General features: G+C 39.6%; 1 protein-coding gene across 16 annotated transcripts in view; it reads right to left on the bottom strand.

Moving 5' to 3' along the window:
• PLCB4 (phospholipase C beta 4) overlaps positions 1-25,688 on the bottom strand; it is a 411,667-nt gene that overhangs the window by 33,638 nt on the left and 352,341 nt on the right. For all 16 annotated transcript variants that reach the window (XM_063720670.1, XM_054541571.2, XM_063720669.1 and 13 more), the window contains 5 exons: positions 25,472-25,676; positions 13,762-13,850; positions 12,261-12,411; positions 5,479-5,528; positions 5,274-5,339 (listed from right to left, as the gene is read on the bottom strand). In XM_063720670.1, coding sequence (XP_063576740.1) covers positions 5,274-5,339; positions 5,479-5,528; positions 12,261-12,411; positions 13,762-13,850; positions 25,472-25,676 — 561 coding nt within the window. The remainder of the gene's footprint in view (positions 1-5,273; positions 5,340-5,478; positions 5,529-12,260; positions 12,412-13,761; positions 13,851-25,471; positions 25,677-25,688) is intronic.

Genomic DNA, 25,688 nt, shown 5'->3' with positions numbered 1-25,688 from the left:
CAGTAAAAGATCAGGAAATTCAGATAAGCTTTCTGATTTTTTGACTTTCCTTTAAGAGGACATGACTGACCTGTCTACTCTCCAGGCACCAATGGTGGTAGCTCAGTCTGACTTGGCCCGTGGATAGAGATGAGTGCTCCCAGCTTTTGTGGAGTCAGCACCTGCCCAACTTCCCTCAGCTACTTCCTGCTTGGTCCCCACAGGCATTTGAATTGTAATTCCTCTTCTACCACGTTACCGGAGACATGTATCCAACTTCGGGTTTTACATTTTTGGCTCTAAGGAATTGACCTCATTGGACAATTGAAAAGCATGCCTGTCTCTTAATGAAAGTAACTGCAGCTCTGGATCCCAATGAGTCATGTGCTGGGGGAGGATTATTGTTAATTAATTCTCCTTTTTCTGTGTCTTATATAATAGACACTTGAAAAACCATTACCCTAGTTTCCATTTCAAATTGAAGTGGTTCTAGAAAGTATGAGACAAGTAGAAGTTTGATTGTCAGTACATTCAGAGGGTCAAAGGCAGTTGACCATTGCCATTTTCTAAAAATAGGCATTTTAATGAGCATTTTTATATCCAATTTGGGGTGCAAATGGTCATTACCCCCATCTTTTCTTCTCAATATCCTAACAGCAAATCACACACCTATTTGCAAATGGCAGAACCTCACACTCACACCACTGTTCCTTTTCTATCTGGTAGCTAACCTGCAAGTTTGGAAATAAGCTGTCCTTGGGACCATACATTTATTTCTTAAACTGCTGAGATTTAGTTCATAGATTCTCTGCTTCTCTTTAAGTCTAAAAAGTAGAATTATTTATCTAGGCCAGGAGTGGCCAAACTTTTGGCTTCCTTGGGCACATTGGAAAAAGAATTGTCTTGGGCCACACATAAAACACTGACACTAATGATAGCCAATGAGAAAAAAAAAAAAAATCTGTGCATAAATCTCATGTTTTAAGGAAGTTTACAAATTTGTGTTGGGCTGCATTCAAAGCCATCCTAAGCTGCATGTGGCCTGGGAGCTGCATGCAGGTTGGACAAGCTTGATCTAGGCTGATATGTAAGAGCTGAGATCTCCCTACAGTTGCTGCATATAGACTAAATAATAGTCCCTGTTCTTAGCTACCAAGTGCTGTTTGGGCCAGGGGCACAGTAGTAGGGAGAGTGCAGCCCAGGCCATATTTCTTCATCAGCAGGTCATTTTATGACATAAGGCTTTGGGGTGGTAAGCCTTAGCTCCATGTTGGGTGGCTGAAAACTATTATAAAAGAGCTGTAGATGTCCTTTCACAGAAAGGATGTGGGAATTAATTCTCACTATTATGAGCAAGAGGATAAAACCTGTTTCTTTAAGGAGGCTTGATAAGTGTCTTTGCAGGCAATTAGTGGGGTTTCTACTAAGGGGTCAAGAGATAGTAAAAAGTGCTACATAATGTTCCTAAAAAAACAGTCCTCAAAATTTAGCATGCAGAGGAGAGGAGTTTATTTAAAATGTATTTCATATTTCCTATACTCTTTTCTTAGGGATGATAGCTAAGTGTCAGATAGGCACAAGAATACATATTTTTGTAAAGCTTCCAGCTCTTGGCCCAATGACCTTATGTTGAAAAACCAGTCCTGAAGGAACCCACGATATTTGTGCCCTGATAGGTTCATGATTGCTCTTAAAAACCTGTTACTGAGACCATAAAGAAAAAGATGTGTGAAGAGAAGAAAAATTGGTGTGGGAAACATCAGAGGCAGCTGAGTATAGTGGTTACAAGTCTGAGTTCTCAAGCCAGGCTGAATTTGGTTCAAATCCTGACTCCACCACTTAAAAACTAGGTGATTTAATGAAGTTTTGTTTTTTTAAGTATTAATAAGCTAATCTGTTGAATGGCTGGTAGGCTATAAAAATGACCACATTTTTATTTTATTTTATTTCCCTTTCTGCATCCACTCCCACTTCTGATGTAACTTTGTCACCTGTCAAAAGGTAGAGACCTCATAAGGCCAGACTTAGGACCTACTTTGGCCAAAAAATGAGGTGGAAGTGATGGTGTATCAGTTCTGAGCTGGGGCCACAAGAAACCATGCATGATCTGCTTGGTCTCTCAGGACGCTTGCCATATGAAAAAGCCTGGACTAGCCTGCTGGAAGACAGGAGACCACATAAAGCAGAGAGGAAGTGGTTTAACAGAGGCTTTCCTAAATCAGCCAGTCCCCCATCTGCCAACCAAACTGGTAGTAACAGCAGATTCATGAGTGAATACAGCTGAGACCAGAAGAACCATCCAGCTAAACCCAGCTCCAACTACTGATGCACAAAATTGTGAGCCAAATAAATGGTCATTGTTTTAAGTCACTACATTTTAGGGTGGTTTGTTACCCTGCAAAAGCTAACTGATACAAAACTCATATAATTATAGTACTCCTTTATATAACTGTCATGAGAATACCTAAGAATATGTGCTTAAGCAAGTATCAATATGTACAAGCCAGTATTGCCACTTTAAAAGTGTTGACTGACAGAAAAATCAGTGTTAGGATAAACATGTCATATGGAGATCAGGCATGAAGTGTGTCCAATGGTAATAGATTCACCACATTGTTCCCCTCTTCTTAACCAGTTTTTCATTTTTTCGGTTTTAAAGATAGCATGTTTTTGTTGTTGTTGTCGTTTTGTTTTGTTTTGTTTTGTTTTTGAGACAGAGTCTTGCTCTTGTCACCCAGGCTGGAGTGCAGTGGCACAATCTCGGCTCACTGCAACCTCCGCCTCCTGGGTTCAAGCGATTCTCCTGCCTCAGCCTCCCAAGTAGCTGGGATTACAGGCACCTGCCACCATGCCTGGCTAATTTTTGTATTTTTACTAGAGACAGGGTTTTGCCATGTTGGCCAAGCTGGTCTCAAACTCCTGACTTCAGGTGAGATCTGCTTGCCTTGGCCTCCCAAAATGCTGGGATTACATGCATGAGCCACCATGTCTGGCCTAAAGACAACATGTTAACAGAGCTGGCATCGTTATATATTAGGCAAGTAAATATTCATTATATTCTTCATCTTAGAAGTTAGCTTGGGCCGGGCATGATGGCTCCAGGGAGTTAATGGACAACTCTGATGTAGGTTAAGTTCTAAAAATTGAGGGGCATCCTTCCTTAGTCACAGTCCTGATAATCAGCAGTATACCAACACTGCCCAAAGTTGATAGTGATTTTCCCTAATGTCCCATGTGCTGTCACTGCATTTGACCCAATGAGGGAACATGTCCACTTAGTGAAGCATCCCATACCCTACACAGGAGAATGGTGCAAGACTATGGATGCTGGACTCATGATTTTGGTTCAAATATCAGCTATGCTGCTTCCTAACTCTGGGACATCAGATAACTTCACTAATTCTAATTCCCTCGCATGTAAATAGAGACTCACATAGAATTTACCTTACAGGGTAGAGTGTTAAATGAGACAATGCATATAAGGTGTTGAGCACAGCATCTGAGAATTACTGAGTATGCAGGAATTCTAGCTGCTATTATTGCTGCTATTATTACCACCCACCACAGCATATTTTCTGGCCATGCCTCAAGAAAGTATTAAATGAAGCCAAAATCTTTGTTTCCAACTAGCCCAAAGGCCACTGAGGTGTCTGCTCAATAAAAGAGATCCAATTTAAATGCAAGAAAAATCTGTTAGATAGAGCTGCAGCATACGGGCACCCACTCTATTCCAAATAATTAAGGTCATTTAAGGTGCTTTCTCTCTTATTTCTCATTCTTACTCTTTTTCTATTGGCTTTCCATAGTTCAGCCTGTTGTCAATAACCAACAACATTGAAGTCCCTACTTTAAATTGTTCTGTCTCCAATAACCCCATTGAGCAATGTAAGGAATTTCACTGAATGGAATTATTCATGAAACTTAGAAACAAACAGTCTTTGAAGTGAAGTGACTGTATCAGCAAATCCATTGAGCCCAACAATTCTGTAATACAGGGAACATTACTAGGATAAGATTAGGCCTAACTTCTCAAAGGAGCACAAACTCTTAAAGAAATGACAGGGGACAGGGTTCCAGACAATGTTCTCGGCATCTCAATATGTGGAATGATTAAAAGGTACATCAGTCAAGCCAAGTTCTGAAGGACATGCCTTGGTCTGAGGCTTGGGTCAGAAAATAAAGAAATAGGAATGCAAGATTACTTTAAAAGAACTCAGAAGTTATTTCAAATGAATAAATTATAAATTAAGTTTCTCTTGCTCTCATTGCCCTTAATAAAAGAGGACAGACATTATCCTATCAGCAGCAGCTGGTTATTATATGTTCTTAGGAAGGAAAGAGGTACTACCTTTTTCTTCTTTACCTGTGAGGGAGTCTGGAAGTGATGATGTTTGAGTGCCATGAAGTTTTTCAACCCACAAGAGAATTCCTGGGGCCACCTCCTGCTGTTCTCTTACAATTTGCAACTAGCTCTTATAATTTTTCACAATCACTGTCAAAAGACCACTTCTTATGGGTAAAAAGCAAAAATAAATCTATTTCAGAAGTAGGCTACTGGGCAAGGTTTACATAAGGGAGAAAAAGTGACAAGTGTTCTCTCTCTAGGTGCTATGAGTGGGAGGTTGACAGATTGCTAGCATCTCCCTCCATTCACCACTGTGTATGGCAAACTATGTGACAGTGACCTGGCAATTTAGGTAACTAGTGGCTAGAATTGTGAGCTGGTCTTCAATATTTTATATAGTCATATTATTAGTGAAATAATTATTATTTTTTTAAAGATGGAGTCTTACTCTGTCACCCACGCTGGAATGCAATGGCGCGATCTCAGCTCACTGCAACCTCTGCCGCCTGGGTTAAAGCGATTCTCCTGCCTCAGCCTCCTGAGTAGCTGGGATTACAGGGGCATGCCACCACACCCAGCTAATTTTTGTATTTTTAGTAGAGATAGGTTTTACCATGTTGGTCAGGTTGGTCTCAAACTCCTGACCTCCTGATCTAGCCGCCTTGGCCTCCCAAAGTGCTGGGATTACAGGCGTGAGCCACTGTGCCCGGCCTAGTGAAACAGTTTTTAAATGGAAGAAATTGTTATGCATTTGAAAGAATTGTTAGAAATGCAGACTACAAACAAGTGACAAGCACTCCCAAACCGATTCTATTTTTTAATTTCATTGTTAACCAGTTAGAATGAGTTGTTGCTGTTAAGTGGTCTGGTATCAGCTTCAAAGTAGTGTTTTTGGCTACAAATGATTCATCCATACATAACACAAAATAGTAGCTTTAAAACACTGTACCTTTGCATGTTTCTTCTTTAAAGAATTTAGCTCCTTCTGCTGTTTCTTTAAATGCTTCAAGTAAGCCTTTGGGAGAAAAATAGAATCAAAAATAGTTTTTTTTTTTGGTAATCACAATGATTACACTTGGTGAGAAACAAAAATATGTTGGTGTCACCAATATGTGTAATACAAGAGTGCTTGCAAACTAGTCAAGCAATTTTACCTTCATCTGCTTTAAGTCTTCTATCCTTACTTGAGGGATAAGTTCAATGCCTAAACAAACAAAAAAAATTAAGTCAGTATGTATACTAAAAATCAGAGAGAATAACTGGTAATATAGAACTGACATACTGAAATCTCATCGAAAGACTTTGAAGTAGCTTTACATGTGATGAATATAAACATCTTAAGTTCCTATTACAAAGCAATTAACTGGACAATTGAAATGTTGAATGTCCTAACTTAGGTCAGGTTTCCTACAAGCAGAGCCTGAGAAGGGGTTTCATGTGCATGTGATTGACTGACGGCAGACTCTCAGGAGAAACCCCTAAGGGAATGAAAGAAGTGGAGCAGGGCAGAGGAACAAGGTAGGGTGTGTTTCTAGTAGAAATCCAGCCTCAGTCTGATCCTGCAGGGAGCTCTTCAGTACAAATGGCACCCAAGAGTCGTTCCACCTTGGCAAAAAGAGGCTGGGAATTTGTAACCCAATCAGCTGAGTGCTACAGAGGTTTCGCAAAACCTTTCATGTAAGGGAACTCTCATGGTCCCAGGGCAATTCCATGGAGAAGGGCAGATGAAATGCCCAATCAGCCAAAATTCATAGGAGCTGTGAGATGGGATAGTGAACCCATAAAGGGGAGCTTATCAGGCACAAAAGTATCTATTATCCTTACTCTTACCTTTGTATTTCAAGGCATATCATACCAGTCAACTAATTCCCAACTCTGTTCTCAATTCAGTCATTGTGAACGAATAAAACATTTTTTTCTGGCTTCTCCCTTTTACCAAATTCAATCTTAGGATTTAAGCAACGTGCTATTGAGCACAGCAATGCCTTAAACATACAGGAAATAATAAAATCAAACCAGTGTATAACAGGAGGATACCAGGAGGAGCTAGGGTAATAATACACTAAGTCATCCTGCTATCTGAGTGATGCTAGGCCAGGCGTTGTCATGGCAACAACAGTTGTAGCCAGATCCTCAAACAGTTTCTGTTTGACTGCAGATTTTCATCTTAGGCAAACAAAATGAATGTGTACTCTGTGCTATAATTGATTTCCATTAGAATCCCAAAGGCTAGGTATGATATATTCAAGAAAGATAGGCATAAAGTCCCAGGCTCTTGTTTTTCCCTTTTATTCATTTTAAGTGTGCACATTCAATGATAGGGTGGTCAGGCTGCAGAAGGAAAGTTTTGGCTGAGGGAAATCAGCCTTGTCATCTGTAACATTTTATGATCGGGGTATAAAGGGTCCATGGGGCTTTCTACTGATCTCCTAAGTTGGCTTTCACAAGCTGTCTCTCTAGTGACTGAGACAGGGTAAGGCAAGGGAGTGACTCCTGGCACACAAAGAGTTCCCTGTCCTTAGGCCTCAGCTCTCTCATCTGTAGAATGAACATACAGGATTTGGGGAGTATGCAAAGTCCTCCAGAGATCTAGCAAATTCTAAGAGTTTGACCCAGTCTGATGAAACTTACTTTCTCTCTCTTAATTTTTATTTTCTTTTTGGTCTTGGTTCAACTAAGTCTTGATTAAAAGGAACCTACAAAAACATAAACTTCCCTCAACTACCTGGTTTTGTGTTTTGGGGGAAAGACACAATTTGTAAAAATGTTGGTTCCCATAAGTGATTTAGTTAGAAAAAAAACCCACACTCTACAGAAGAGGACAGTTCCATCCGTGTGCCAAGAACAGCCTTCCTCATAGAGCTTTGCACGATAATGGGAATGTTCCATGTGTGGGTCTGTCCAACTGACAGCCTCTAGCCACCTGTGGTTAGTGGTTACTGTATAGGACTGTGCAGGTCTACAGGCTTCCCTTGTATGAAAGTAGGTTAGGCAGCACATTTTGGGCTCCAAAGGTTTTAGCTAATTGAACTTTCACTACATAAAGTTTTTGTTCATATCAGCATAGTTCCTTAACAATAACTTGTTTTCTCTTAATTGCTAATCTGAAAATTAGGAGCTGGGTTTTCTTAATCCTTCGTTCCTAAAATCAGAAAAAAAAAAATAAAGTCGTGTTGGTGCAGTCGTTGCTGTTTGGCTGAATGTCTAAGAAAAACAGTTTGGAATTTCACACCTCCCCACTTTCATAGATGTCTGCAGCAAATGCTGTCTGCTCCAGCCACACACTATGCCCTCTCTACATCAGCTCTTCTAGTTCACTTCCAATTGCCAGTGTCTGAATGTAGAGAATTTATCCCTTCCATGGGAACCCTCAAGAAAAGGCTGACAGGAGTCAGGGTATACGTTCCCCAGCTCCCTCATCCCTCTAAGAGGAGACCTCTGAGAAGTATGTCCAATACCAGCCCCCAGAGTTTCTCCAGGGCATTAAGTTCCAGGTGCCTACTGGCAACCGGCTTTAAAACATTCTAATTACTGGTTGCCTTCCCTCCCTGGTGTCACTTCTTCACATCTCTACCCATGTCCACTGCATCCCAGAATAAACTACTTGCACTGGAAGCCTTCTCTCAGGGTCTTTGGGGTGACTCAAATTAAGACAGTTTTCTAGAAAGAAATGGAGGCTTGCTTTCTCAAATGACATCACTTCCCCCAAAGGCTCCTGGAGTAGAGTTTATTCCCCACCCCACCCCAATCCATGGAGAGGTGTGGGAAGAACACCTACAGACTTCTCTCTTGTACTTCCATGCCATTCTCCTAAAAACTATCATACAAAAGAACAGACCTCTCACTTACACCAGGCTCTGCTGAGCCTAACTACCTCCACATGTGTCCTGTTAGGTCACACACTGCCCTGCCCCATGAACTTCAGTATCTGACTTGTGGTTTTCCTATGCAGGCATTCCCAGACGTCCAACGCAGTGATTCAATATGCATGAGAAGAATATGCTGAGTGACTTTTCTTTCTGTTTCCATGATGCCTTCCATTCTAGAAATCTTCATCTCCACTTTATCTCACCTCTCACTGACAGTTGTAAACGGGATGTTAACACTGCTTGAAACTGCCCCTCCTCCAAGACAAGTAGCTTAGAGTAACCTCTTTCTGACTGCAATCTCCATCCTGCCAACTTCACTCACTCCCTCACAACTACCAAGCAAGCTTTTTACTTTCACCTTGTTCCTGGTTCCCTTTAACCTTTTCCTTTCCTAGCAAAGTCTCTCTCCTTTAGTATCTACCCCACTGGAACATTAACCTATATATTATGATCAGGGTGGCAGACTGAGTACAAAAATGGCCAAAAAATTCCACTCCTCCCTGTTTCCACACCTACTTACATGTGACTTCGGAACTCATCCCATCAATATGTGGAATCTGTTTCCCCAACTCTTGAATCTGAGCTGGGCCATGTGACTTGCTTGGGATGATGGAATGTAGTGGAAAGGATGCCATGCCAGTTCTAAGTCTAGGACTCATCAAGGAACCTGACATACAGATGGTTCAACTTACAGTGGTTCAACTTTGTGATGATGCAAAAGTGATATGCATTCAGTAGAAAGCATACGTTGAATTGTGAATTTTGACCTTTTCCTAAGCCAGGGATATGTGCTGGGGCTGCAGCAAGCCTCAGCTCCCAGTCAGCTGTATACTCTACAGTGTACTGCATTTAATAAGTTACATGAAATATTTAACACTTTATTATAAAATAGGCTTTGTGTTAGATGATTTTGCCCAACTGTAGACTAATGTAGGTGTTCTGAGCACATTTAAAATAGGCTAGACTAAGCTAAGCTATGATGTTCAGTAGCTTAGATATTAAACACATTTTTGACTTAATGATATGTTCAGCTTATGAGGATGTAACTCTGTCATAAGTCAAGGAGCATCTGTACTTTCACCTCCATTTTAGAACACTGCAACTACCATGTGAACAAGCCCAGGCTAAGCTGATGAAAGATGAGTACACAAGGAAGACAGCCCACTTGTCCCAGCCAATGACACTTTAGCTGAACCTCAAACATTTGAATAAGCATAGCTAAGATCAGCTGAGTCACTGACACTAATCCACCCATAACCAGAAAAGCCACCCAGACAACCTCATGAGCTGTAATAGATGCTTACTTATTTAAATTACTGACTTTTGTGATTGCTTGTTACAGAGCAATAGCCAACTGTTACAGTGTCATAACTTAATGCTCTTCAAACTTTTGATTCCAGACCATACACATTATGATAATTTCAGGCTTGCAACTCCCTAAGCTGTACTTTGTCCACAGTTGTTGCTGAGTTTCTGGGCATTGCTAAAGAAGTAATGAGATCAAGCTACATCAACTTAATACGCACCACCAACCCTTACCAGGGTCCTGTGTGCTATATGGCAGACCTTCGCCTTATTTCTTGTGGATCATTCTATTCCAGCCGGGGCAACTCCAAAGCTTTTCCATACTGTTGTTTTTCAGTGCTACCTCTACATTTCTCAGCAGAGAGCAGCCACCTAACCAACTTCTTAGATCAGATAGAATCTATCTGTGTTATACTACAAAAATGACCACTATTTCTTTCTCCTCTAATCAAGAGGTAGAGTCTATTTCTCTACCCCTTGAATATTGGTTCACTTTGTGACCTGCTACGGCCAATGGGAGACTAGCAGAGGCTGGAAAAGGGCTGCTCTTTAAACTCAGGGAGTACCATATGAACAAGCCTGCTCAGGCTTCAGGATAATGTGAAACAATTTGCCAAATGACAGATGTGTGCATAAGGTCATCCCACATCTAACTTCCAGTCAACCTATCAGCTGATCACAGGTGCATAAGCAAGACACAGAGATTAGCCAAGCCAGCTTAGACCAACCAACCCAGTGAAACATGATCTCAATAAATGGTGGTTGTCTTAAGCTACTAAAATTTGAGGTCATTTGTTATGCAGCATAAGCTGACTGATACACCATCTATCAAGAATTCTTCCTGTCTATCCTGAAACTTCTATTCACTCATCATTCTTCTTGGCTCAGACAGAACATATCTCTTCCTTCCTTATCCAGCTGAATTTCACCCTTTCTGTTGATTCAGATCTTCCTTATAGCCTTGTTTTACCATGTATTCTCTTTTGCATTTTCCTTGTTTTTCTTTATTAGTTCCTACCAACATGCTACTGTCCTCCAGAACAACCATTTTATGTCTTAAATTATGTCTCACATTTTTCTAACCATGTTTCTACCCTCATCATCCAATCACCCCTGGTTTAACTATAATTTTGTAGTCTTCACTTCTCTGGACTTGTCTATAGCATCTTCTCAAAACTAATTCTTCTTAGAACATAGATCTCTCTTTTTTCTTTTTTCCCATTCATTCTGCCTTCTAAGTATTCTTATTCTGTTTCTCTGTCCCTCCTTCTTCTTCTCCACCTGACATAGATTTGGTAACTGCATATTTCTGCCCAGATGTATCAGCAACAGCTTATCCTCAGTGATATACGGACCAAAATCATCTTCCTTACCAAAAGCAGCTCTTCCTCCTAACTCCTCTACTTCTCTCAATGGTACCATCTGTCTCTGGGATCTGTCCTTGAAGTCTGAGTTACCAAAAAGCCCCTTTCTGCCTAAGGCCCATATCCAAGCTGCCAACTTGCCAACTTATTTCTTTTCTTTTCTTTTTTTTTTTTTTTTTTTTTTTGAGATAGAGTCTTGCTCTTTCACCCAGGCCGGACAGCAGTGGCGCTCTCTCAGCTCACTGCAAGCTCCACCTCCCAGGTTCACACCATTCTCCTGCCTCAGCCTCCCGAGTAGCTGGGACTACAGGGGCCCGCCACCATGCCTGGCTAATTTTTTGTATTTTTAGTAGAGATGGGGTTTCACCATGTTAGCCAGGATGGTCTCGATCTCCTGACCTCTTGATCTGCCCACTTCGGCCTCCCAAAGTGCTGGGATTACAGGCATGAGCCACCGCACCCGGCCTCAACCTGCCAACTTATTTATATTCTTCCTTCCTTTTGACAATTTCCAACTTAATCTAGATTTCCTTGCCCCTATCATTCATTAAACAGCCCTTTACTTCCTGAGAAAATAGACTACTAGATCTTAACTAGGCATGGTTCCAGGGACATACTGATGATGAGGTGTGGTCTCACCTGCAATAACCTCTTTCTCTGGTTGTTAATACTTTATTAACACAATGTGATAGGCGTGTTACAACAGAAGCATGAGTATCATAATTCTTACCTTGCCCTTAGCATGCCCACTTTCAATGAATTCTTCTGCCAAGACTATAATTTTCTTAAAATACTACTTTGACTCATTTCCCATGACCTTCTCAGGATGAGCCCAGAATTCTTTCCAGAACAAGAAAAATGAACTCCTTGCCACTCCCTATCAGCATTCTCCCTGCCTGCTTTCCCTCCAGTATGGAACGGGCACCACCCAATCAATGGATGTCTGGCCAATTAGTATGGAAACCAATTAAAATAACCAGCACAGTTATTTCCCTACATACAGGTTGAATATGGGACACGTGATTCTTTATGATGCCACCTCTTAATGATCTTTTGTTTCATCTACAGGTAACCACATGGATTTGGCCTTCAAGTGCTCATTTGATAATTTCACAAACAAATAATCATGTTTCTACTTATGGGGGAAAATTATCAGTATGAGAATTTAGAAATGTCCAGTAGGAATAACTATGTTGGTTCATGAGCCCACGGCCTGTCCAGATAATTACCTATGGGAGGGTCTGGAAGACAGTGGGGATGAATTAGTTAACATCACTGTGTAAAAGGTTCTTTCCCATAAAGAACTTCGAATTTATATATTTCCTAAAGCTATAGATATTGTACCCTGTGTAATTAAGGTGGGTGCAGAAGATAAGGAACCCAACGGCTCTCTCTCACCTTTCTTGGCTTCCACACCAGAGGCCAGGGCAGCCGTGGTGGTTGGTCTGAGCTCAGAGCTACTCTGAGGGGTCACATTTGCTTTGGCAGTGTTGGCCTTTCCTTTCTTGTCATTTTTGGAAGTGTCACTGGGCACGTCGGCTATGTCACTCTGGAACAGAAACATTTACATTGACCCAAATGAATGTCACTCAAGGTCAAATATCTTGTACATTCTTTATTTTACTGAATCCAATAAAATTCTACCATACTCTTCCTAGACTTCTACTCTCTTAAAGGCAAAGGATCCAGCCAAGGAAAGAAGATCTAACTTCTTAACAAGCAGAGAATACTTTCTCTTTTTCTAGCTATTGGAGAGATGCTACATCCATTCCAAACTGAGGAGTCTGGTAAAGAGAACATTTAAAAACAAAGAAACAACCCACGTGTGCACTGGAATGGGAGAAGGTTGGGATGTAAGGCTGGCAAACAGTGAAAAATCAATAATAAATGCCATTTTGGCTGGGCATGGTGGCTCACGCCAGTAATTTCAATGCTTTGGCAGGTCAAAGCGGGAGGATTGCTTGAGGCCAAGAGTTTGACACCAACCTAGGCAACAGAGTGAGACCCTGTCTTGATAAAAAAAAGTAAAAAATTAGCCAGGCACAGTGGCATGCATCTGTAGTCCCAACTGCTCAGGAGGCTGAGGTGGAGGGAGGGCTTGAGCCCAGGAGTTTGTTTATAGTCAGCTATGATCACACTACTGACTCCAGCCTGGGTAACAGAGCGAGATCCTATCTGTTAAAAAATAAATAATTAAAAATAAAGAGCAGTTATCATTAATTCACTGAACTGGGTTAACTGGTATTTCAGTGTATCACAGAAACATCCTGTACAGTACAGTTTGAATATCCCTTATCTGAAATGCTTGAGACCAGAAATGTTTTGGATATCAGATTTTGGAACATTTACATATACATAATGAGGTATCTTGGGGATGGGACCCAAGTCTAAACAGAAAATTCATTTATGTTTTATATACATCTTATACAAAGCCTGAAGGTAATTTTATACAATATTTTTAGTAATTTTGTTCATGAATAAAAGTTTATGTACAGTGAACCTTCAAAAAGCAAAAGTATGACTATCCCATGTCAGCACTCAAAAAGTTTTGAATTTGGGAACATTTCGTATGTTGCATTTTTCTGATTAGAAATGCTCCACCTACATTTTAAACTTTCCCAAAAGCGTAACAAATGTTTTGCATTTTCTTTCTAATGGGGAAGGGGTCCCCAGATGTGAGTTAAGCCACTGATGATGAAGTGGATTTTTCTGATGGCAGTCACATTTTATTAAACATGCCACACTTTTGTAGAAAGTTAACTATTGTTGAATTGATGAGCTCAGTTTTAAAAACCCTCCTTAAATTTGCTAATTCATTACTTTGTCTTGCTTTTGTAAACACTGTTTGATAATCAAACTCCCACAACTTGGCCATCTTTAATCAACCATTTCTACTTACAGTCTCAATGCCCATAGCTCTCATTTGGTCTGCTCTCTTTTCTGTAATTGAGAGAAATTTCTTTGGATCTGATAAAGCATCCACAATATCTAGGGAAAAAAAAAAAACAATGAGCTGTTAATTCTGTTTTACTGAAAATATTCAAGAAAACTCTGCTTAATAAACTACAATCCTGGATACCTGTTGTGCTTTCTGTTAACAATCTTTTCCTAGGACATAAGACACACTGAGCAAGGCACAGCTAGTTGCAGAAAACAAGAAAGGAGTAAAAGCAAGGTCCAAAGACCAGATGATTTTTTTTATTTAGTTTTTCCTGATACGAAGCTTTTCCTGATATGAAGGAGGCAAAGTGTCAGGACAAACTGAGTGAAGTGTGTGGGTTCTAGACTGTTTGTTCACTTGTGTGTGACTTTCAGCAAGCTGATTAATGTCCCCAGCCTCAGTTTCTTTATCTGGAAATTAGGGTGGATACCACCTGCCCTGCAGAATAATCATGATAATTCAATGAGATGATGAACATAAAAAGTACCTGAGGCATATAGGTCTTATTTTTCAATACAAAAGGATAATACATATTCAAAGCCAATTTTGGTTCCATGGTAGACAAAATGAAATCTTTCTCTAGTGTTTTCTCAGGTATAACTTGAACGTAAAAGATAGTAGAATTTCATATTTTATATTAATGTCATTTGAAGATTTCCAAGTACTTTCAGAGTTTCATATAATTGTGTACAACTTACTCATACTATAGAAGGCAAAATTAGTTTTGTTAACTTGAAACCATCCATAATTTATACATTTTAAATACTGTGTAAGTTTATAAAGTTTTCCCCAACAGAATCGCCTTCCTAATTACAATCTTAGGATAATTCTTAAGATAACATTCTCAGTACATGGGGCACATAAGATAACATTCTCAGTACACGGGGCACATAATTCTCTCGGTTTCAATTTTTTTCCTTTTCCTTTTTATAACAGAAAATAACATTTGCACATGGTTGGCCGGACGCAGTAGCTCACGCCGGTAATCCCAGTACTTTGGGAACACGAGAAGGGTGGATCACCTGAGGTCACGAGTTCAAGACCAGCCTAGGCAACATGGTGAAACCCCATCTTTACTAAAAATACAAAAATTAGCTGGGCTTGGTAGCGCAGGCCTGCAATCTCAGCTACTTGGGAAGCTGAGGCAGGAGAATCACTTGAACCCAGGAGGCGGAGGTTGCAGTGAGCAGAGATTGTGCCATTGCACTCCAGGCTGGGTGACAGAGTGAGACTCCGTCTCAGAAAAAAAAATAAATAAACAAACAAATAAAATAAAATAACATCTGCACATGGTAAACATTCAAATATATAAAATGAAAAGTGAAAACTTTCTCTCCTGCCAATCCTACGCCCAGAAGGTAACTATTATTATCCATTTCTTGTATCCTTTCAGATATTTTTTAAAACTCCAAATGGGTTCGTAGTTTTCTGCGCCATTTTTTAATGTCAAATATCTTGGGAAACATTCTCATATTGGCAATATAGCTCTAATACGTTAATTATAAGGGTTGCTTAAACTTTCCATTCTCTGAATGGTGATAATTTCTTTAACCAGTTCTTATTGGTAGACAGCTTGTCCTTCCAGTTCTTTGCTATTAAAGTATTGTAGTGAATGTCTTTGAACATTCATTGTAGTGAATGTCTTTGAACATTTCATAGCATACCTCCACATATATTTATAGAATAGATTCTTAGAAGTTAGAATGATGGGTAAGAGTATTTGTCCTATGGGAGTTATTGTCAAATTGCACTCCACCAAAATTGCATCAATTTATTTTCCCACCAGTGGCATTTGAGAAGGTCTGTTTTTATCACCCATGATCCCTAAGAACTCTTTGCCTCTCAACAACAGCTGTGGAAAAATTAGTTCTTAAATCTTGCTCAGAAAAAAAAATCACAATTATTTTTGGCAAGTTAATATTCTAGGAATTTATTTATACATTTTAAACTCTGTTATAAAACATTTCAAGTATACACAAAAGTAGAGAGAACAGTACAATAACCCCTCATATATTTATGATGACAACACAACAATTATAAACATTTGTTTGCCACATTTCCTTTATATTCCTTTCATTTTTTCTCTTTCCTCTCTATTGAAATATTTTAAGGTGAATTCTATATATCAGAACATTTAATTCCTGATAACTTGTCTCTGCAGCTCTAAATTTAATTTGGAGCCAACCATCCCAATGCTATATCCAACAAAATTGCTGTAATTCTTTACTATGATATAATACACAGTCCATCTTAATATTTCCCCTATTTATAGTTACATTGTTTGAATCAAGGTACCAGATTTCACACTATGTCTCTGATAATTATGTTTCTTAAGTCAATTTTAGTCTAAATCAATCCCTCTTGACATCTTTCTTTTTTTTTTTTTTGTTTTTTTTGTTTTTTTTTTTTGTTTGTTTGTTTGTTTTTGTTTTTTTTTTTTGTTTTTTTTTTGTTTGTTTTTTGTTTTTTGTTTTTTTTTTGACATCTTTCTTTAAGGATACTTCTAGGAGGTGCTGTGACTTTATATGCATCACATTGAGGAACATAGAGGCTGGTTGTCCCACTTGTGACGCTAAGTTCCTCAAGTAGGCTCAGGAGATGGCAGCTCGCAGGAGGTGGCAACTTGATCTCTGCATTCATACTGCTGCTATCTGTCTTCACAACAATTCGGTGATTCTCATGGCAATACTTTGGCTCCCAACATTACTTTCAGTGGTGCTGATGATGCTGACATCTCTCTTCAGTCAGTAGTGTCTGGAGGAGACACAGGGTCTACCTCCATCACTTAGAGAGGAAATGCAATGTTCAGAAGACTCCTCTGATGCCAATTCATGTCCTTTCTACTCAGCATCCTTCTTCCCTGTGGTCACTGGTCAACCATGAGGTGATGCTGTGTTAGGAGAACCACATGGCTTTCTCATCATCATCAGGATGCCATGAAGTGGGCATGATTAAGGTCCTTCAGCACATGAAGACACAATTTGACCAACCTAGACTTTTAGCCCAACTCTTTGTGCCTGACTCCCAAATGCCTCTTTTTGCCACTTGTCCACACCATTATGAGGCAGAGTGAGGTTTAACTTGTATCCATTAAACTTTTCTGCCCTTCTATGGAGGAGATATACTTGGTCTATGCTTCTCTGTACATTCCCACGTCAGATATGTTTTGCCAAGTATCCAATCCCAATGGCACATTTCAGTGATAACACACAGCACTGAGTGGTTAGGAAACAAATACTCGCTAATTTTTAATGACATATAATCAGTCTGGGGGCCTGAAGAGAGTATATGGCATTTTTGAGGAGTAACTGGTAGTCTTTTCCATAGGAATAACAGATAATACTTTAATTACTTAAAACAAGTTACAGAATCAATAAAGCAAGACATTAAAGAATCAATAAAGCAAGACATTAAATGATCCTTCTACCCTAACTAAGCATTTTTGTATATTTTTGTGTCATTTTTGTACATGAATATATATTTTCCATGGTTTATTACAAGTTATATAACCTGCATTTTCATTGATGCATATATTATATCTGCATAGTTCTGAAAATTATTTTTAGTAAATGGGTAATGTCACATTGATTTTCTATATCAAACTATTCCCCACTGGTAGATACTTAGACGGGCTTTCAACTTTTCTATAAAAAGATGAATTTAGGAATATCTTAGTGCAAAAAATGATTTCTTTGTCATTTTATCAGAAAGTTAATGGTTTAGTTAAATAATATAGCACTTTATATAACTCATATGCCTGATAGGCATTCCTAACAAAATTCATTCTTAATAAGCTTTAAAATAGTTGTTGAAGAATGACGAATGGAAGGAATACTAAGAAAATAAAGCAGAGGCCGGTCATGGTAGCGCATGCCTATAATCCCAGTACTTTGGGAGGCTGAGGTGGGTGGATCATTTGAGGTCAGGAATTTGAGATTAGCCTGGTCAACATGGTGAAATCCTATCTTTACTAAAAATACACACACACACACACACACACACACACAAATTAGCCACGTGTGGTGGTGCACACCTGTAATCTCAGCTACTCGGGAGGCTGAGGCAGGAGAATTGCTTGAACCTGGGAAGTGGAGGTTGCAGTAAGCTGAGATCATGCCACTGCACTGCAGCCTGGGCAACAGAGCAAGACTCTGTCTCATAAAGAATAAAAAATAAAAATTAAAAGCAGAATTAAGAGGGTGGAGTAGGTTGAATAGTGTCCACCAAAACTCCTGTCTACCTAGAACTTCAGAACGTGATGTTATTTATAAATAGGGTCTTTGCTTAGGTTTTAGAAGAGGACTGAAATGAGATAATACTAGATCAGGGTGGGCCCTAAATCCAGTCACTAGTGTCGCTATAAGAAGGGAGAGAACATGGAGTCACAGGGAAGAAGGCCATGTGACAACAGAGGCAGAGACTGGAGTGGTGCATCTTCAAGCCAAGGAATGCCAAGGACTGTCTGGAGCCACCAGAAGCCAGAAAGAGACAAGGAAGGATTCTTCCTGAGAGCCTTCAGAGGGGGATGGCCCTGCCCACCACTTAGTCTCAGGCTTCTAGCCTCCATAAATCTCTGCTGTTTTAAACCACCCAGTTTGTGGTTATTTGTTACAGTAGTGCTAGAAAACTAGAGCAGAGGGAGAACAAGACAACTGTACATTTGATTGCCAACAGTAATTGAGGGGAAAAAATTCACTCCTTAAATTCGTGGGTATGCATCTTCCATAAAAAGTCATGTGCTTAGGTGTACAAGGCAGGCTTTATCATTAAGACTATGGAGCGTCCAGCAGCCCCTGGAGACCTCCTGCTAGAATACCAGTGGTTTTCCTCCTGTTTATGCAGCAATGTCTTGGTCTCAGCTTCTAGGGTTGATTCTACACAATCCCGACCTAGCTGAATCCACATATTGTCTTGCTTGTCACAGGCAAGCTATCTGAGATGCTCTTATCAGTCATCTGCTATCGGATTATGTAGATGTCACCTAAATGATACAATAAAATCAGAGCTTACTGAAGATTTATCCATTAGCTGGATAAATATCATTACTTAAATCTATCTTGAATTACCAATATTAACAAATCCAGACACTATTAGGGACATATGATGCCAGATCCTAACATCCTGCCTTATTTGGTCTTATTTTTTGAAACGTCTTATTTGAGATGTTTTATTTGCAGTTAGAGGCTGCCTTTACCTTTAAGAAATTACAATATACAATAATAATGCAATATAATGTTCTTGAACAAAATGCAACAAAAATATGAAAAGTGTAAAGTAAGGTTTGTTCAAATTAAATCAGATCAGACAAAAAAGAGATTACAAAAGGACTAAATGCCTTGAGCAAGGCTAAAGTTAGCAGGCTATTTGAAATGGATGCTTCATTCCTAGCAATTTCAAATAACAAACTAGATACTTCTAGGACAAGCATGTCCAACCCGTGGCCCACAGGCCACATGTGGCCCAGTATGGCTTTGAATGTCGCCCAACACGAATTTGTAAACTTTCCTAAAACATTATGAGAATTATGCACAAACTTTTTAATTTTTTTTTTTAATTTTACTTATTTTTTTTTTATAGCTCATCAGCTATCGTTAGTGTCAGTATATTTTATGTGTGGCTCAAGACAATTCTTATTCTTCCAATGTGGCCCAAGGAAGCCAAAAGATTGGATACCCCTTTCTAGGATGTCTAATTGGGTCATGTGGTGGCAGGTGTTCGTTCTGTAGCTGGAGTTATAGATCAATGCAGAAGAATGGCATTTGAATACCAGGGACAGTTCTGACAAAAATTCTCTGCCGAAGGGCAAAGGGCTCAGCATTAGGGAGCCAAGGCCTGCCTTGGCATCTTTAAGATAACTTTTCATTGTAATTTGGTTTCTCCACTGGCCAGAGGCATATACATGTGAGACATATGGCTAGGTAGATACGAAGAGTGCTGCATATCAAAAAAGGAAATTGATTTTTAATAGCCACATTTAAAATAATCTGTAATCAGAGAATGAAAAGCTCTACCTCAAATATCTCATACTTACCTACTTGTGTAACTGTACTTGAAAAATGGTATTTATTTTTTCCTTGCCTCAACCCAGAAAAATAACGTGAGGAAGTGGTTTAATAAATATGGTATATTCTTGGCCAAAGTTTTGCATATTCAAGTAAATCCAGTATCTTTCTTTGGTGTCAATATGACATTTCACTGGGCTTCCTTCCTTTTATTGGGGAATACTGTGGCTGCCTATTTCCCATTTAGTTTAGGGTTCCACAGGAAAAATCACTGCGGCAAGAATTCATTTTCAGTGCTGATCAGCATCCACTGGCAGGTGAGTAGGCCTTGCTAGGGGGGAGCCACATTGTACATCTAACAGATGTACAGATGGATGCATGCAAACTCCTGCCTCTGCAGAACCCACGTGGGTGGCCTAAAACACCCTAGATTCTTGGAGGCCACAGCAGGGGCTATGGAACCTCTCTTTTTAAAAGAAATCAGTCTGCTTTTTCTGATTTCGTTCTTTCATTAAGACTTAACTTAAAGCTCTACTTATGTGTATTTTTAAAAACACCATCTATTTCTGGGCATAATGCCATTTCCATGAAGCTGGTCTCTCCTAGTAAAGACTTTCCATGTAGGCCCTGCTTTTCCCCTCCCTTCCTCCCTCCCATGCTTCCTGACTTTCATAGTGTTGAAAGCATCAATTTAGGTGTCTCTAAGAATGGAAATGAAGATAGCAATTCCTTAGTACAGACTTCCAGATGCTTATTGACTTTTCAGGAGAACTCGGTTGATTTTTATTTGTTTAACCAATGCTTTTCAAATCATTGAGTGCCTCAGTGGTAACGGCCCATGAGCACGGCCCATGGCACCTACACTCCCTCTCCCCACCCCTATGTGCTCACTCCTGGCCCAGGTTTCCTCCCGTTCCCCTCTACTATTCCTAACTTACCAAGAGGTACAGGCAGAAGAAAAATCTTTTTCCCCTACCAGCTGCAATATGGTGCTGATAAAGAAAGGTAAATCCCAAATCTATTATTTTGTCTTAGTCCTTTGGGTTCCTACCAAAAGATTAAGCATTTCTCAAACTGCATTTCCTAGAATGGTAGAAAATACAGTAGGTGCTTGGGCAACAAGTTCCTGTGGTCAAATAAGATTGGGAAATGCTCATGTTCTCCCCCTCCCCTTGGGCATTCACCATACATCCCAGGAGCCATGCAATAGATAAGCCTGTTTAAATTTGCTCAGTCTAGCAATTTCCAATGTATTTTACCACAATCCATCCTGCTCCCTTCCCCTCCAGTGCTTTTCTTCTTGAAGTCTGACTAATATTTTCTGTAGTACAGAAAAGGCCACAAGAAAGATATCATTGTGAATATGCAACTGGGTTTTTCAACAAATATTTAATAGAATATGACATTTTAGCACCCTTAAGGAAGAGGACAGATGGAACAAGTTTAAATTGCATCAGGAAGTCCTGAGATTATTTCCCAGGAATGGCATCTTAATTAAGAACATTCTTCGTTTGAAAATATCTGATATAAGAAACAGCTAACTATCTTTGTAAAAATGGTTGGAAAGCAACCCTATGAAAACCCTGGGCAGAGACCCAGGATGTATTTTTAATCATAGCGAAGGTGGAAAGGGGAAATGTACAAAGAAATAGAGGGTCACTTCATCTTCCCTGATGTAAAATAGTTGTAGAAGAGGAGGCAAAATTTATGGTTGCAGAACTAATGATCAGCACTGCCCTAGGAACAAAGCGCCGGGAGGCTTATGAAACACAGCTGGGAGTGACATTTCGATACAATGCTGAGGCTCCATAGATTCCGGAAGCAAAGCATCAACTCTCTTATTTGCTCCCCTCCCTATCACTCAGTAATAATAAAATAAACACAAGTGATAAAACCCACCCAAAGCAACAGTGGGTGAAAAAGAAATAATGACACTCGTTTCATTGCCATTAGCCCTGGAACTGCTTCCTGTCTCCAACAGCAGTGTCTAACAATGATAAAGCCTTGCAATAGGCAAATGCCATCTACGGTGGCGTTGGCACCTACAGATAAAGCAGCAAAGATAATCCCAGCACTCGGAGTCTCATTGGATTTGACAAAGGAAGAATGCTCCTAGCACCCAATCTAGTATTTCTATTTGTGTATGACAGAGGGAGTAAAAGACAGGGTTGTTTTTCTTTACGTTTTGTAGCAAAGTAATATTGAAAAAATTAAGCCAAGTTTTCATGATTCATTCCTAATTATCTGTCCTCAATGTTACCTTTTTTTTTTTTTTTTTTCTGATAGGAGACTGTATTATTGGACATTTTGCATCTGGGCTGCTTAGAAACAGCCAGGAAGGGTTCAGAACTCATGGTAGCCATCACTGCTCTGTTATTTCTTCGTGTCTTTTGGGAGTTATTTTTGTTGTTGTTGTTGTTGTTGTTTTTGGAGACAGAGTCTTGCTCTGTCACCCAGGCTGGAGTGCGGTGGCATGAATTCAGCTCACTTCAACCTCCGCCTCCCAGGTACAATCAATTCTTGTGCCTCAGCCTCCAGAGTAGCTGGGATTACAGGTGTGTGCTACCATGCCCGGCTAATTTTTGTATTTTTAGTAGAGACAGTGTTTTGCCATGTTGGCCAGGCTGGTCTTGAACTCCTGGCCTCATGTGATCCACGCGCCTCGGCCTCCCAAAGTGCTGGGATTACAGACACGAGCCACCGCGCCTGGCCAGTTTTGAAAGTTTTTATGCTATAGAAATGAGAAGGAGACGGAGTTGCACTCAAATTCCTGCCTCTGTTTCCTGAGGGGCCAAGGAAGAAAATTGCAGTGTTTATCCATAACTAAATTATGGCTGACATAAAATGTAATCCTATACAGCTAATAAAAATATAAAAATATTTCATGACATGGAAACATATTCTAAAAAAAAATTAGAATTCCAAATTAGCAGTATAGTAAGATTTAATTTTATTAAAAATAAAACAGAAAAGGCCAGGCACAGTGGCCCATGCCTGTAATCCCAGCACTTTGGGAGGCCGAGGTGAGTGGATGACCTGAGGTCAGAAGTTCAAGATCAGCCTGGCCAACATGGCGAAACCCTGTCTCTACTAAAAATACAAAATTAGCTGGGCATAGTGGTACATGCCTGTAGTTCCAGCTATCGGGAGGCTGAGACAGGAGAATTGCCTGAACCTGGGAGATGGAGGTTGCAGTGAGCCGAGATTGTGCCACTGTGCTCCAGCCTGGGTGACAAGAGTAAAACTCCATCTCAAATAAATAAAAAAAAAAACAGGAAAAAATGAGATTGGAAGTAAACAATAGCTGTCTCTGGGCAGTAGATTTGTGAGTGACCCTTATTCGATCCTCTGTGTTCTCAGAATTGCTCTCTGATACGTATTTTAGCTACTTAACTTTTTATAGAATATACCTGCTATGCATATTTGTGGAACAAAGTAATGAAAATCCTCACTATCTTTCTTTAGCTAAATATAAATCTAATGATGTATATTGATGAGTTTCTTTTTTTTTCTAGAAAATGCTGAGTGTGATGGTGCTGAGCTTCATTTTGAACTTGTTCCTGTGGAATGAATAGGGAATATCAATAGTCCAGGGAACACAGACTCTATAGATTTCCTACCTCACTGGTTCAGCACATAAACACACTGAGATATGAATGTGGGAGGTTGGCTAAACAGAGAAAATATAAATATATTTTGAATAAGTCAAGAAGCTATAAAGAAGATCAGAGATTTGGAAAAAGACAGTTCACATATTCTTCTTCTGTTATCTACAGGGAAGACCCTGACACCTCATAATGTCTGTCCCTGGTTTCTTCACATATAAAATAAATGACCAGAGAATTTTGAATAAATTGTATTTGAATGTCAAATCTGGTTAAGGCATCGACTGCAGAATCTCATCAATGGTACACAGAAATTTCAAATGCTTCTGATAAAAAGTAAGCAGCCACAATGACATGTTAGGAAAGAATACTGGCAGGACTAATATTAAAGAGATTAATTTGGCTCAATACTTAAATACAACACGGGTAATGAGCTACATTGTAAATACAGATGTTTCTGCAGCACAGATCTCCCTATGCTTACATCCATTTTGAACAACTTCATGCTTTTGGATCTCTTTACATAAAGCTCTTGGCATAAAGTAGAAGCTAAACAAATGATTTCTTTCCCTTTTCTATTCGAGTGGCTTAGTTCCCAAGAATGAATTAGAGTTTCAGTGGGAAGTTAACCCATGCAGATGCAAAACTTCTAAATCTTCCATCATATGGGTTTACACAACTATTTCTAAAATGTATGAGGTATTCCACAGTTCCTGCTTTCTAAGCTCACGTATGTGGAGTATGATTTAACTCATCAGCTGATGCCCCATGGCCACCACCGTGCTGTGTTGCAGGGAGGTTTCTGAGGTTTGCCACGGGCTGCTGCTCCTAAACCCACCACTTGTCTCCAGTGCCCCTTTCTGATCCTCTTACCCAGCCTCACAGTATCCCTTTTCAGGCTTTTTATGGGTTGTTACCTCTATTACTGTATGTTGTAGCTTCTAATGTGCTTCCTTTTTTCTAATGAAAGACAAAGGAGAAGGAGGAAGGAGACTGGACTATGAATTTTGGGATGGAAAAATCCTCATGGCTTATTTTAATTTTTGACTCTCATATTAGACTGGTAAAGTTGTGGTTTAGTTGCAGAAAATCTGCCCTCCACAGAAGCATGCACTACTAAAAACAAACAGCAAAATTATCCCATATTCCCCAGACAAAATAGTGATGTGTTCCAGTAAAGTATAGAAATTATATCTGTGTCTACAGACACCCCCCCTCCACCCCCATGCTCTCATACATTTCTGAGCCTTGCTATGTCATGTACTCTAATGATAAGCACCTCACAATAATGCTATGAGGGAGGTAGTTATTATTATCTTCACTTTGCAGGGGAGGAAATGAGGGGTTTGAGAGGTTACATCCTCTTCCCAAGGTCACCCAGTCAGCAGTGGAGAGTGAAGATTTGAACCCTTGGCTAATCGGATGCCATCATCCTGCTGTACTATTTCCTTATGATTCAACAGGCTGACAATATAGAGGATCTTTGCTTTCTTTTAATGTTATTGACTTAGATGGAGGCCATAAAAAGTTAACATGTTTGCATGTAAGCAAAATCCTATGACTTAATCTAGCTTTGGATTCCTCCCATTGATTACCTTAAAGCATGTGGACTGATGACTGGGATTTTTTATGAAATTGAACTTTCTTGTGGATTTGGAAGAAAATTCAGGCATGTTGATAGCTGAGTTCAATTTAAATCTTTTAGCGATACTATTGATAAGATATCTATGGTTTCACCTTATTTATGTTTTTTTCCTCTAGTCTGATTGTCAACATAAATATACCCTTCACAAAATGTGTTTGTAAAGATTGATAAACAACATAAAATTATAGTATTTTAAAATAAGAAAGGACTTTAAAGATCATCTCGTTTTGCACTTTCTTACTATGAAACCTGAGGTTATGATGTATTCTTGATGTATTCAAGGTAATCAGGGTTGGCAGCATTAGCAGGAATAGACAGTATTATTATTATTTTTTAAAGCATGGGTGAGATGTTTTATAATCTTATAATCTAGGACCTCATCTATATCATATTCTGTACCCAAATGTTTATCTTACCTCCAAATCCATCAGGCACATATGTTTTAAGAACAATATTGCAGAAAATTGTTGGCAGTGATAATGGTTTATTTCCCTCATTTCGAAGGGAAATGTGTCGATATCCTGCTTGGAGGCCATCAAGCGGGAGGATCCTCTGGCCAATCAGCTTGTTGTTATCATCATACACAGCTATTCTCAAGACAGCCAGGTCCGGCAGGATCACCTGCAAACAGAG

Source organism: Pongo abelii, chromosome 21, assembly GCF_028885655.2.
Source record: "Pongo abelii isolate AG06213 chromosome 21, NHGRI_mPonAbe1-v2.0_pri, whole genome shotgun sequence".
Taxonomy (NCBI): Eukaryota; Metazoa; Chordata; class Mammalia; order Primates; family Hominidae; genus Pongo; species Pongo abelii.
Note: the sequence above shows the minus strand (reverse complement) of the source record. Positions and strands in the feature narration are given on the sequence as shown.